Raw genomic sequence first — 14,318 nt, 5'->3', positions numbered from 1 at the left:
ATGGCCAGGAGCCCTTTACCTGGACCAATCCATTGCCAAACCCTCCATTAGTGTTCAGCCAAGGGACAATCCCCTGCCTGGCCAGTCCTCAGCAAAAAGCCTCCCCACCAAGGACACTCCCCTCCCCACCCCGCCCCCACCTCAGCTGGGAGCTGAAGTGACCTTCCTGGGGTTCCAGGCAAAGAGCAGAAAGGATCGGGGAAGGCAAAGCCTGCAGAGACCAAGCTCGCTCCTGCCCCAGAACACTCTCATTAACCTTTCCCCTCTCAGCCAAACCATGGAGCTTCGGAGCTTGGACCCATCACCTCTCAGCCTGCACCGCAGCAGCATCAAGGAGCAGGACAAGAAAACTGCAGCCCTAGAGCACACCCAGCCCGGGGGGAAGAGCAGGACAACCCCATTTTCCCCAGAGCATCAACCTTTCCCCAGCTTGTCCCCAGAAAGGGACTGTGGGCGAGCTGGAGCAGCACCCCCACTACCCCAGAGCCGCGCACAGCCACACTAGCGCACTAATTGTTTCATTAAACGTCGTCGCATTAAGCCAGTTTCATGAATTTAACATTGTCCCTGGACTATTGTTTGCCTGAAAATTAAATTATGGCAACATTTATTGTTTCAACAAGTCTGTCAGCACGGGACGAGGCCGGAGGAGGGGATGTGGGCACAGGCCAGTGATGCCATTTCAGCGGCAGAGCTCCTGTGGGCAGGCAGCTCCAGTGAAGGTGGGAAACACAGCCAGGGCTTCCTTCACGGGGGAGGGAGAAGGGAAGAATTAAGCTAACGTGCTGTTTCAAGCAAAGCCAACTGTGCCAGATGCGGAGAAGTGAGCCAAACAGCCTGGGAAGGGAAAGCATCACCCTTCTGGAGTGGATAAAGGCTTCACCTGGTCCCGGCAGTCAGCAGCCAGCACGGCAGAGCATCATCCTGTATCTCTCCAGGCATTATGAACCATGACTATGTCCACACAAAGAGCTCAGCGTGGCAGGTCCAGTGCTTTTTGATCTTTCCAGATTACAAAGCTTTGCCACATACAGGAACACTCTGAAAATTTTCTCATTTATTCTTCCTTTTCCCTTGAGCAGCTCCTCTCTGCAGTATCAGAAACAAAGGTGACAACCTTTCGCTTTGTAAAGAAAACCGTCAAGCAAAGCCGACTATAAATAGCACCCAAAACTGACCCGTGTCCCCAGCTGAGGGGAGTGAAATGAAGACAAGTGAAGGAACAGCTTCAAGGTCAGAGAGACTTTCCCCCCCCCCCTTTGTTCAAGGTCTGGTAAATTTTATCTACACAGGAGAGCAATCCAAAATACATCATTAGGGTTGTAGCTAATAAAAACCACGCAGGCCTTTTTCAGCCCAGCATCATGCTTCCTCCAGCATCAGGTCTACCAGCATGACCCAACCTTGCAACCCCTGCAACCCTGAATTGAGCAGCCCAGACGTGCCAGTTCTGTCCTGGCACAGTGACCAACCAATGCTGCTCTCAAGAGCACAGAGCGTGGCAAAATCAAAGCACTATCACATCATCCTACCTCACTCTGCCAGACCATAGGGATGCTCCCCACCACCTCAGCTCGTCTGCACTCTGCAGAGAACCAGCCTGTCACACGGTGCTGGCTCTCTTCCTTCTCTCCAGCTGCTAAATAGCATTAAAAGAACTAAGCACTCATTAAATAAAACTTTCCCACTATTGCTTCCTATGTAGACAATTGCTCTTGCTGCTGTGGGGAGGTTTCGTGCCAGCAGCTGGTCCATGAGAGCACAAAGAGCAGGGAGGTGCCAGGATCAGCTCTGGTACAGGACAGGCCACCCAGGGAAAGCACCCGAGGGTCCCAAAAACCAGTGCCAAACCCCGAACAATGGCGCTCCCCTTGCTTGTCGCATTCCCTGCCGTGCCTTGCCGCAACCCTGCTCTTCCCTTCCAGTCTCAACCAAATTGCAGTGGGTAAGGAAAGGGAGAGGGAGGGTTTATGTGGAAAAGTAACAGCTTGGAAGCAGCCTGGGAGGATTCAGGAAGGTTTATTCAGTGCAAAACCTTTCAACTTCACTCCTCCAATCGGTCAGAGGTGAAATAAGGGAACCTCAAGGACCTACCAAAGTATGAGAGGAAGATCAGGGGCTGGTGTGCAGCAGACAGAGCTGTTTCCAGCACTTGTGGGGGTAGGAGAGATAAGAGGAAAAGGAAAAAACAGAGGAAACGAGTAAAAATGGGACATGTTTACATCTGGGGCTCTGATGCTCCTTCTGAGACGCTCTTCCCCACTACACCACCCCAGCTCCACCCAGCAGCCTATTCCAGTGCACCCTCAGCCACACAGCTGCATCCAGTCAAGGGATTAAAACGAGAACTCACCCAACTCATTTCCCTGTGAAGTGCCGCCACATGAAATGTTTGGCCTTATCCTTGCTGTGGTGGCCTAAGCCAGGATTAGCATGCACACCCTCGAGGCCAGGAGACCCCTTTCCATAGCCAGGTGGCATGTCTAAACCTCTGGTGCTGCAGCTCCAGTTGCATTGCCCTTTGATGAGCAAAACTCCCAGATATTTTCTTATCCACAAGGTAGGGTAGGATTACCAGCACAGCCCTGATCCTCAGGTTTGTTTACCCTCTATCACACAGGCTAAGTATGACCCAGGCAAGATGAAGGCTGACAGGACAGGGTTTAACTCTGGTCCTATATTCTGTCACCCAACAAGGTCAACCCCAAGATCCACCACCACCCAGATCTTGCTCCTATTCTCCACCTCTGTATTTCTTCTCACAATGCCAATCCCATGGGGCACCTTCCTGTTGCCTTCCTCATCAGTACCAGCTTGCCTTAACATCCTTTCTCCTGCTCCATTTCAGAAAAGCCCATAATTAACAAGGGCAGGGGATAACAGAGGCCAAACAGCAGCTCTCCTGGACCTGCAGTGGAGATGAATGACCGACCCCACATCTCAAAGCCTCAGAGGTGGATGATGGGCCCCAGCAGTCTGCATCTCCAAGTGCCACAGTACACCTTCACCTCTCTCAATCTACGACAGATTTTCCTCCCAGTTCAGAGGGGAAAAGCAAAGAGGTCAACCTACAGTGACTGAGGATGGCTGACCTCCTCCACTGTCACATCTCTACCTGAGACAATGCTGGGATATGTGAGGACCCAGACAACACCAAAACCAGCTCGGTCCCTGCTAAGCACACATCTTCCCTCCTCCAGCAGGCCACAGGCTCAGGACAAATTCCTCAGGCAACATTAAACCTGAGTTAATGGAGCTGCACAAAGGCAAGACAGGACACCCCAGTACAGTCCCTTCCCAACCAGACATATCCACAGCCTCTGCCTCCCCAGCCACTGCTCGCCTGATGAGCCGTGGGCTCCCCACATCCTCCCTCCTCTCCACTGCCTTTGGTGGGAGGCTGAGCTATTCTCCCACCCTAAAAGCCAAAATTAGTCAGCGTTTGTGCTAGTGAATAGGCACAATGGCTCCAACAGGAGGGACCCAACAGAGCTGGCACCTCCCAGCTCATTTCCATCTCAATGGGGTGGCTTTTCACCCCGTCCTATCCCCAAGGGGCCACCACAGAAGCAAGTTTCAAAGCCAGCCATGCTCCTGCTCTTCCCAGTAGAATTGGGGTCACAGGCAGGGGCCACAGCCCCAGAATGGTGCAGAAGAAAATGCTGAGCAGCTTCATGCTTCACCAACCAGATCAATCCCATCAGCAAGGAGGGAATACTCAGTGCTCACTGCCAGCACTTCATGCCCCCAGCAATGGGCAAGTCCACACATGCCTTTTCCTAATGTGGGCTCCCAGTGACTCTTGCCCAGAGGTTTAGAGGGGCTCAGAGTCCCCACCAATGACCCCAAACCATCACTCTTCCACCTTGCTCTCCCAGTGCTGCTGAGCCATGGTCACCACTGCCTTAACCAGTCCTGCAACAAGAGACAGGACCACCAATGGCATGCAGGCACAAACATGCAGGCTCTTGGATTTTTCTTTCACAGCACAATTTACACTCTCTTTCCAAAGCGGCAGTCCCTGCCAGGACATGGAATGGTCTGCAGGGAAGAGCTGCAAAGGCAGTGATGCTGTGTGTGGCTTGCACAGACCCACCAGCTTCTGAGCCCACCCCATGGGGCAGCACAAGCTGGCTTAGGGGACTGCTGAGAGGCATCTTGCCCTCAGATCCCTTTCTTGAGGAAAGTTAGAAGCCCGGTTCGCATCCAGCAGCCCTTCTGAAGACATGGGGTTTTCAGGATCTGCCTCCATCCCTGAGCCTCCTCCAGCTTCTGCAACGCACTGCTCCCAGGAGTCACCTTGCCCTGACACCAGCAAAGCCGGCGGCAGCGCTGCCTTGCCCGTCGGCTGCGGAGTGATGGATGGGGTTAGGCGGCACGCCGCCTGCGGGCGCCGGAGCAGGGCAAGGCGAGACGTGCACCGTCAGCACTTCTGGCAGGGAAGGTTGGAGCAGGGCTGGCTGCTGCTGCCTCCCCGGCTGGCCGGGAGCCAGGCTCCCCGCCCTCGCTCACCTGCCGGCTTTGTGCAGAGTGCAGAGCAGATGGGAGGGAGAAAAAAAGAAAAAGAAGAAAGAAAACAGGGTTATGGCTTGTGAGTCAAAAAAAGCCCGGGGGCACAGGGGTGGAAGGAGAGAGGTTTAGCGGCAGAGAGCCCACTGACACCTTCCGTCTCCTTCCCCATGGCTTCGTGAGCGTGCTGCAGCATCCCTGCGAGAGTCAGAAGCATGGCAAGGTTCATCCCTATCCATCTCGCAGGAGGCAGGAGCAGGAATAGCCACAACATCCCCCTCCAGAAGTCACTCGAGGACGACGCTGGCAGCTGCCTGCAGCCCCGGCCCCGCCGCCCCGGCCGGTCCCCAAGGCCAGCGGTTCACGATGAATTTCTAATTGTTTCCTCCAACAATGAAACATCCTGTTCAGAGCGAGGCGGCTCAACAAAGCACGACGCTGGCAAGCGGGGCCCCTTCCTGCTAAGCAGGAGCGGGGCGATGCGGAGCGCTCCCCGCCACGAGTTGGGGGACAGGGAGGGCTCTGCCACCCCTCCCCACCACCCCAGCCACTCAACACGGCAGTTCTCCAGCCTCCACCTTGATTAAAACAGCTTAACGACTCCAGCAAGAGCTCTCGAGGGGGCAGGGAGCCGCCGAGAGGTATTTGATGGATTCACTTTGGCAACCGTCGGCTACCTTGTCATGCCAATAAAATTATTGCCATTGACTGGGGAGAAGCACAGATGCATGCTCCAAGGAGCAGATCTTCCTCCCAGGGCTGAGCACAGGCATCTTATGGAGCTGTGTGCATATGAGGAGGGGGTGAGGGGTCCCCATCGGATGGGATGGGGATGGAGTAGGAGAGGGCAGAGGGAAGAGGCAGAAGGAACAAAAGGCCCTTGTGCTGGGCAGCCAGCTGGGGAGAGGCAGCAATGCGGGCAGGAGAGGATTTCAAGGGGCTGCACCGGGGCTGATACTCAGTAAGTCCTCAAGGGTCACCGTCTGACACCACCAGGGCCAGGGCAGGCTTCATGCCCCAAACCTGCCCCCCCTCCAGCCCCAAAATCCTGCCGAGGCACAGGCAGTAAGCAGGGTAGCCAGCCGTAGGGTCACGAGGCGGGCTGAGCCCTTCTGCTCACTCCAAGAGCCACCACGACACAAAGGGCTCCTTCTCAGCCCTAGCCGCTTACCAGGAGCACTAAGCAGAGGCTGATGCAAAAGGATCTGTGGGGACAGGGCTGGTATAGTGGGCAGGGAGCCTGACAGCTCCGCCTTCCAGCTCATGTGGACTGTGATCAGGTCATGCATCATACCCAAGAGGCTGACATATGGAGGCTTTTGTGATGGGAGGAGAGCCAGCAGCCAACAGGGAAATTCCCAAAAGGCCCTCGGTCAGCAGTTTCCCCTCCCTACAGCACCTATTTTTGGGCCATACTGCTCAGACACACCAAGGGTTGGAACACATCGAAGCATCCTTATCTAAACCTTTAAGAGAACCCTACTCAAAGAAGCTGCCTTCACAGGCTGCCAAATCTGGTCCCTGAAGCACAGGGGAGGACAGAGCGCAGCAGGAGAGCTCCTTGACCCTCCCCAGGACAGGAGAAGAGAATCACATCTCATTGTGTAGGGCTGAGGGTGACCCACTCAGCATGAAGAGTTTGTTGTTAATAACGTGGAGGAGCCACAGAAGACAGACATGGGGCCAGTTGAGCTGTGCTTTCCGTGGGAGAGAATAAACAAGCTGCAGCAAGCACCAGCCCCGCAGGGGAGCAGATTCCCAACAGAGACACGTCTTGATGCATGTGAGGCATGAAGCCTCACCCCAAAGCCAGCTGCTTTCAGGACAGGGCAGGGAGCTGCTAAGATTATGGTGGTGCCTTGGTAGCCAGATAATCCTCAGAAAGCAGGCGCTTGGCTGGGTGTGAGGGCCATGTAGTCCAATGCTGTTCTGGCTGGGATGCACTGGCTGCACCATCTCATAACGATGCCCACATTAGGGATCTCCAGCGTCTACATCCCAGATGGTGCTGGGTATCTCCTGAAAGTCTGCGGCAGGAGAGAGTGATTGCAGCCTTCTTGCTCCACAGCAGTGAGGGGACAGCAGTAGGCAGGGAGCCACCAGCTGCACTGAGAAAGGAGCTCAGCTCATGCCCCCAAAAATAACTAGCTAGAACCCAAAACTGGGTCAACCCACAAGGGCCACACTGGAGCTCAGTGGAGCCCTAAGGCAATCCCTTGTTTGCATAACGAGGAGCAGATGGCAAACTAACAAGGGCAGTCGGGTCTCTGTGCTGCACCTCCCAGGATACCCCACTGCCCCAGCTCAGGATCACTAGCCCAGTGCTAGTGGGGAGGGGGTTGCACAATTACACCCCTTCCAGCATCATCCTTCTTCCTTCTCTCCATACAACACTTCAAAGCACACACACAAAACAGAGTCTTTGGGATGCACTGCTTAAGAGGTAACTACAGGTGCAGTGTCAAATGTGCCTTTCCAGCCGGTGACTGAGCACTCCCATTGCAATTACACATGCAGCTTTCTGTGCACTCAAAGGATGGGAAAGACCGCCTGAGAAAATGACAGCTGCCCAGCAAAAGACTGTCCAGTGAGGACAGGTGGTTTCCAGTAAAACCCCAGGCATTAGGAAGCAAGCCTCTCTGCCCTTGCACAAACATCCCCTGGCCATCCCCACTGCAGCGTGCTCCTGGCTTAGATCCCCATGTCACTTCCCCATCCCCAGCATCCTCAGAGCACAGGGTGCACAGCCGGGTCCCTGACGCACCAGCTCGGGAGCGTGGAGGAAGTGGCTCACGGCCAGCCCCAGCGGAGTGAGAAGTCATCCCCGCACGCTGCTCACCCAGGCAGCGCCAGGAATGCCCCCAGCGCCCCGCTCCCATGACTGCTGGCACGGAGGAACAAGCAGCACGCGGGGCCCCGGGCTTTCCAAGTCTGGCCTCCACACATAACTCAGGGCCAGCCAAAGATAACTGTGCCTGCCTGGTAACCCTGCGGGGACAGGCTGAGAGCAGGCTGCCACGGCCTTTGCTGCTGTGACCTGTGCCTCCTGCTTGGGGTCCTGTATCTCCACCTCCTCCAGTGCCTCCCCATACCAGCCCACAGGCCCCGTTCCACCACCAGGTTTGCAAATCTGACGTTGCTGGCAATACCTTTCCAAACACCTCACACCAAAATTAGGCTCTCCCTGAAGCTGGGGCAGCAGCAGGTGCTGCCCACCACCCTGGCCTCACAGCAGCAACTGTTTGCAGCAGGGCTGGGGAAAGGCTGCAGGGCAGCCAAAGGCTTGTGTGGCTTTTTTGGGGGGGACAAAGGGAGGCTCTGTCTGTACACAACAGCCTGGACAAATGCTGGGTATGGGAGCTGCCATCCAAGGAAAATCCAGACACAGCAATGACTCTGCCCTGACCTTACCCCAGACCAGATGGCGAGATCAGTGCCCCTGCAGCAGAGCAGCATCCTTTACAGGGCTCCTGGGAGTGGAGAGAGGAGCACCCACCTGTCAGCACAGCCCTCTCTCCCCAGAGAGGATGCCAGAGTGTGCCAGCAAGGGTAGGTAGGACAGGCAGGAGGACAGAGAAGCCCTGAGGCTGCACCAAGCCAAACATAGGTGCTTGCCAAGGGGATGGTGGGAAATGTGTCAAAGCAGAGGGACTATGACCACTGCTGGGCCATGCACCCCTCCCTTACCCTCTGCCTGGGGAAACTACCTCAACCACACTGCTGCACCCATAATTGGAGACATGTTGGCACCACTCAGAAACAGGTCAGCAGCCCCCCCTTGTGCTCCTCAGGCAGGAAGGAGCCCTTCCCTCCCTCCGGCCCCACCAGCAGCCATGCAGCAGGATCAGGTAGCTGCTGAGGCAGCACTTTGCTGGGCAGCCAGGCAGGGGCTGCCGCAGAGAGGCCGGGCTACCCACCCCAAGGTCACAGCAAGGAACATGGAGACCTGGCAATGCAGGGCTTGGAGCCTTCAAAGTGCTCCCACTCTGGTTTGGGTTGTTGGGGGGTTTGGGAGCTCCCAGCAGGAGACGACTATGAAACCTGCTCAGCATTCCAGTGCCAGGACAGGACTCAGAATTCTTGTTCCCCATGAAGCTCCTGCTTCATGTCCTTCTGTTCTACGGGGCCAGAGAGCCAGATCAGCTCTCTGGGGAAGAGAGTTTAGAAAACAGGAAAAAAACTAAAAAAAAAAAGCTGATGAAAGCCCTGCAGGAGAGAAGGATGCTCAAACCACAGCCAGGCTCCAAGTCTTGGCCTCAACCACAACTGTGTAGTCTGCAGCCTGCACCATGGCCAGGCACCCACACCAGATCACTGCTTGCTAAGTGGCTTTAAAGGTGCAAAGACAAGAGAAAAACTGCAAAAAGGAAGGAGAGGAATCTCCAGAGGTATTGTGTAAAAAGCAATTGCCAGCCCCTCTAGATAAACAAGGAACTAGAGGTGTAACACTGTTCACACGGCATTGTAAACCCTCCTCCCACATGCTCCTTACTTCCCATCCCCACTTAAAATCTCCCATCTGGAGCCCAGCGGCAGGAGAAGCTGCCAGCAACATGACACCAGTCCCTCCGGATCCCTCATCGATCCAGAAAGGAGGATGAGCTGCCTCTGTCAGCTCCCCACAGCCCTGCTCAGCCCTGGCGCCACTGTGCCCCACACCACGGACCACAGAAAGCCTAGAAGAGGATGTAGGGCTGGAGAAGACCACCAGCATCCTGCTCCCCACCCCAGCACCCAACACATGCTGCACATGCTCCCCTCCTACCCCCTAAACACATTGCTAATAAGCAGGGCCACAAGCAGGCCAAAGGGAATACAGACAGGGCAAGTGGAATGTATGGGGACTATCATCCACCACTGCACCCTCCTCCTGATTCCTGCCAGGGAATCTACATTGCCTCCTTTACGGCACCCTGACCAGCACAGATCAGGAGAAGCAGCAAAACTGCAGCATGCTGAGGCCAGGACAGGTGCTGGAGCACCTTACAACTCACAAAGCAATAGGCCAAACCCCTCAGCCAAGACCTGGTCCTCTTGCCCCTGGCAGAGACCATACCAGGACCTTTGCACTGTCTTCTCAGGTTGAAGATGCAGTTAATGCAAGCTGTGTTTAGACAGGGCATGTATAGCTGTAATTATAGGCATGATGTTATGATAACAGGAAATCTGTGCCCTGTGGAGATGCAGGCAGAGAAAGGCACACACAGAGCTATTTGCTAATTGCCACCAACAAGCAACCTTTTGTGCCGTAGCAGGGTATGGGAAGTCTCCTCCACTCCAGAGCTAGAGCCACCCAGCCCAGGCCAATAGCAAAGTCATTCAGATCTGGCCAGACAGGGCCCAGCCCATGGCAGCTACAGGACAAAGCCACCTGCCCTGAGACACTACAGAACAGGCTCACACCCACCAGCGACCAGGACTCAACTTCCCTAGGTTATAACCCTTCCACAAGACAGAAGACTCGGCTGGCAAAGAGGAGCAGGAGGAAATGGCCTCTCACCGCCTCTTTGCACGGCACCCCCAACATACCAACTCATGCTATGCTGGAGGCACAGTCCCACCTGTACCCTCAAGGGACTAGCAAGGCAAGAAGTCCCCACCAGCATCACTGAAGGCTGTCCTACCTTTTTGATCCTGCCGCTCCGTGTGCCCGCAAAGACGACAGTCTGTCCCCTGTAGTCGTAGGCTGCCACTGAGGTCATGCCATCTTCCTTGTCCACAAAGAGCGGGGTCCCCTCGATGGTGACGGTCCCACCCAGCGGCTGGTTGAAGTCCTGGCCACAGAAATTGTCGTCGATCTGCAGCGGCTGTCGGAAGAAAACAGAGGAGAGATGATGAGCTTTGTGCCAGCAACACGCCGGACCTCCTGGATGGCCACCAGCCATATCCCACTTCCACTTCATTGGCTGCAGCAGCTTCAGGAGCCCCATCCCTTGCCTGTCCTGTCCCAGGTATCCCTCCTCACCAGCAGAGGGAAGGGATGAGCTGATGCCTCCCTAAAATTCCCTACCTGCTGTTGTAAGGTACTTGGCACTTATCCAAGGTACACAGCCCCTCTCTGTAGCTGAACAAGCTCTGTAGACCAAGGCTCCTGGCTCTCTGCACCTTACAGAGCAGCACTTACAAATCCAGTGGGACCCAGAGCAGCAACACTGCTCCACTTCCATCATTGCCACTGACACTTCAGACACACAGGATTCTGGCAGGAGCTCCCCAGCACACACACCTCCCCTCCTCACCCCAGCACCAGCTTCAACAAGAGAACAGCCTGGCAGCAAGGCAGGAAGGGCAGAATCTTGCACTCCAGACTTTCTCCACACTTCCCAGCCAAGGCCATGCCAAGGCAAACGGGTCTGGGCTCCTGAAAGAACCTCACTTCACAGAGCAGAGCCTCCAGCAAGCACTACCCACCTGCCAGCCCTGTATCCACTCCTGCAGGAATGTCTCTGGGAAATCCCCACATTTTTCTCATGCTACCTTGTCCCAGACAAGATGTTTGGCTCAGACAGCTACGTCCGTGCTGCAGCACTCGCCCACGGGTCTGGGTTCTCCCAGAGCTTTTGCAAGCTCTGCCTGGGGAGAGGCCAAGGCAAGGCTGCACCAGGCCCCCTCTGACCGCTAGCAAGGTCAGTCCTGCCAATGGACAAGCCTCTGGCAATAGGCTCCAGCCAAATCCCCAGGCAGCAGCAAGCCTGGGTGCAGGAGGCTAGGGCAGCAAGGCAGGCACGGCCGATGGTGAGACAGCCTGCTCCAGCCATGGGATTTTTCCGCTTCACAAAGTTCCTTATGTAACTTTGAATGTAAAGGGGAGAGAGGTTTTTTGGCAAGCAGCAGCCTCCAAATGTATGCCAGTCCCCAAGGGGTTTTAAAATCCATACAGCATGTGCACGGAGCATATGGGAGAACGCTGAGCTGCCGAGCTCCACATACACAAGGGCAGTGCATAGGCCCAGGATTCCGCTCGCCACTGCCTGGGAAGCGAGGGTCAGCTCAGACCAGCTCCCACCAGCAAATTCTAGTCATGCACAATGAAGAAGAAAAATGAGGAGGGAAAACATGCTGGTTTTCCGTGCCCCAACGCAATGCACTGGCAGCCACAATGATTTCAGCCTCCTGCAGCCACAGTCCTCCTTGCCATGCTGGCCCCAAGGCCAGCAGTCCTGCTCCTGGCTGCCGTGGTGACTCAGTGCCATGCCAGCATTCCAGCAGGGAGGACCAGGAAAGGGGCCAGCTGGTCACGTTCAGCCTCCCCAGGCAATGTGTGGATGCTGGCTGCTTCCTCAGTTACTCTGATTTGTTTGTGATGGGTGCCTGAGATAGCACACAGCCAAAGATCAGCTCCCTTCCCCACCTGACCTTTGCTTGTCCTTCCTTCAACTGGGGGAATAACCACAGCCAGTTGTGAGAGATGTAACCACAGAAAAAGAGGGGAAGGGAGACAAGGATCTCTCCACCATTCCTCTGAATCCCAGCCTTGCAAGCAAAGTCTCCTATCCATCAGCCAGCACATGCACCGACCATCCTCCTCTGCATCACCTGGCTAAGGCATTTTAAAAGAGTAGATCCAAGAAAATTATCTTCCCAAACACAGACAGAAGCAACATTCCAAAAGACACCCAGCTTCCATACCCAGGATTCTTCAGGCACTTTGCTGGGGGAAAAAATCCACTCTCTGGCCCTAACAACTCCTCCATTCCAGTAAGGCATCTCCAACCCTTCACCCAGCAGTAGCAGGCGAGTTAAAGGCAATGCCCTTAGGCTCTGGTAGTCCCTGGGTGCAGTTTCTGCCCTCTCTGCACTCAGTCTACAGCTTCCCCAACCCCTCAGCTGCTGAATATGCAAGAGGAGAGATGTTTACCCTGTTTACTCCTCTCTGCTTTGTCTCAACAAACTCTGGGAAACGACAAATACAGCTGCGCTCCGGGACCGTGAGGAGCCCCCGCAGCCACCACTGCGATGCCGGCACCACCTCGATAAATAATTACGCCGACAATTAGCTCATTAACAGCAAACTGCCTCAGTAGGGAAGCGCAGGCAGGCGGCACGGTGAGGTCGGGCCAAGGGCAGCAGTACCAGGGTTATGGCACCCACCAGCATCCCCACTACATACAGGCTGCCGGGAAAGGCGAGGTGGAGGGATGGAGGGACAGAAGGACAGAGGGACAGCTGTCCCCTGGTCAGTGCCAGCAGTGACTGACACACACCACAGCCCTAGAGAGACAGTGACCTTGCAGCATTTCAGCTTGTAGATGCTGGGATCTGCAGGGGGTGTCAAGCTCTGCATGCTTTCCCGTTTGCATGGGTGTTTGCAGGGACCACGGCCTCAGCCCATTGCACAGGGGAGGTAGTTTTCTTTCAATTATTGCTTTTAATTTTGTTTTTATTTCAGTGCTTTCCTTTGGCACCCCTCTCAGCTCTCTCTGGCCCACAAGATGCCCCAGGCCCCCACCTCCACAGCAGGACACCCTTCTCTCTCCTAGCGTTAATGCACCTCCCCAGAAAGGGTCAGGGAACTCGAATTTCCCAAGGGAAGTGGCCTGCAGGAGGGGGAAAGCAGTTCCACAGCACCAAGCGAGTGGGAGCGGCTGTCTCCTTGACATGCTTTGTCTCATTGCCTTCTTCAAGCCCACTTACGAAAGCAATGAGGGAGCAGACAGCAGAGGCAAGGCTCACACCACTCAGCATTATTAATTAGCCAGGAATTCACCAGTTAATACCATTACAGGCTCACCTCATCCCCCTGTGCCCACCCAGGGGCTGCAATGGAGGACAAGGGCAACAAACAGCCAGGGAGGGGGCTGCAGGAGGTAGGTACCAAGTACCAGGCTGGGATGCCAGGAGTTTTTGCACCTTAATTGCTTCCCAGAAATAATCCAAATGTGGTACAGTTCATTAACACCTGAATTCTCTGTCTGCCACCAGAAAAGGATTTGGCTTATCCTGGCCCAGTTTGGGACAGTTTGTCCCCAGCCATTGCCCTCTGCCAGCAGGCTGGGCAGCAAGCCCCACACCAAAGACTCAAAATTAATCTTCTCCTTGGGGCAGCCCAAGGAAAGCTGCTGCTCGTGTCCTGCCAGCTCCCAGAACTATCTCTGCCTGAACTGACAGCCCAAGGGGTCAAGGACTTCAGAAATTTCAGCATGCTCTCTGCTGCATCATCTTCACTCCAGCTCCAACTCTCTGCCCTTTCCCACCCCTGCTACATCAGACTATTGTGTCTCCATTTTGGGTATGGGTACCCTGGACAGATGTACTGAGCACATCTGGCCACGGGCATGCAGACCTCCAGCCTTTGCACTGCACAGGGGAAGTGAAGAGCTGGGCTACACAACACCCCATGACTGCAATTCCTCTGGACAGGCTCAGGGGCAATGTAAGCAGCAGGGCTGGTGTAGGAGAACAGACCAGATGGTCCTGCAAGGTGTCTTTGCTCTGTGTGCTCAGTTCTGAGTGTACCAGCATAAGGGGTCTCATTTCCAAGACAGCTCCACTCCCCTTCCCACTGCCAGATCACTGGATCCCAAAATGGAAGAGAGTGAAACAGGAGATAGGAATTTGGTCTGCTCGCCAGTTAACAGAGCAACCACTAACATCTCCTGAGCTGGCTGCCAAGCCTGGCAGCCTCTTCTCCTGGCTCCAGCACCAGCTGCCCTGCAGCACTGGGAGATGAGCATCCCTTGGTCCCATGCTGCTCAAGGTCTGGCAGTGAGGTGTCAGCAAAGCCTTCTCCAGCAAGGACCGGCTTCAACCCCTTGCCATCACAAATAAGTGGAGCAAGAGAGCTCCTGGAATATCTTCCATATGGATAG

General features: G+C 55.2%; 1 protein-coding gene across 3 annotated transcripts in view; it reads right to left on the bottom strand.

Moving 5' to 3' along the window:
• Positions 1-14,318, bottom strand: part of PLXNA1 (plexin A1) — a 124,827-nt gene that overhangs the window by 92,874 nt on the left and 17,635 nt on the right. For all 3 annotated transcript variants that reach the window (XM_068163797.1, XM_068163799.1, XM_068163798.1), the window contains exon 3: positions 10,134-10,316. In XM_068163797.1, coding sequence (XP_068019898.1) covers positions 10,134-10,316 — 183 coding nt within the window. The remainder of the gene's footprint in view (positions 1-10,133; positions 10,317-14,318) is intronic.

This window comes from Melanerpes formicivorus, unplaced genomic scaffold (assembly GCF_026170545.1).
Source record: "Melanerpes formicivorus ecotype bairdi unplaced genomic scaffold, bMelFor1.0.p_v2 SCAF_74, whole genome shotgun sequence".
Classification (NCBI taxonomy): Eukaryota; Metazoa; Chordata; class Aves; order Piciformes; family Picidae; genus Melanerpes; species Melanerpes formicivorus.
Note: the sequence above shows the minus strand (reverse complement) of the source record. Positions and strands in the feature narration are given on the sequence as shown.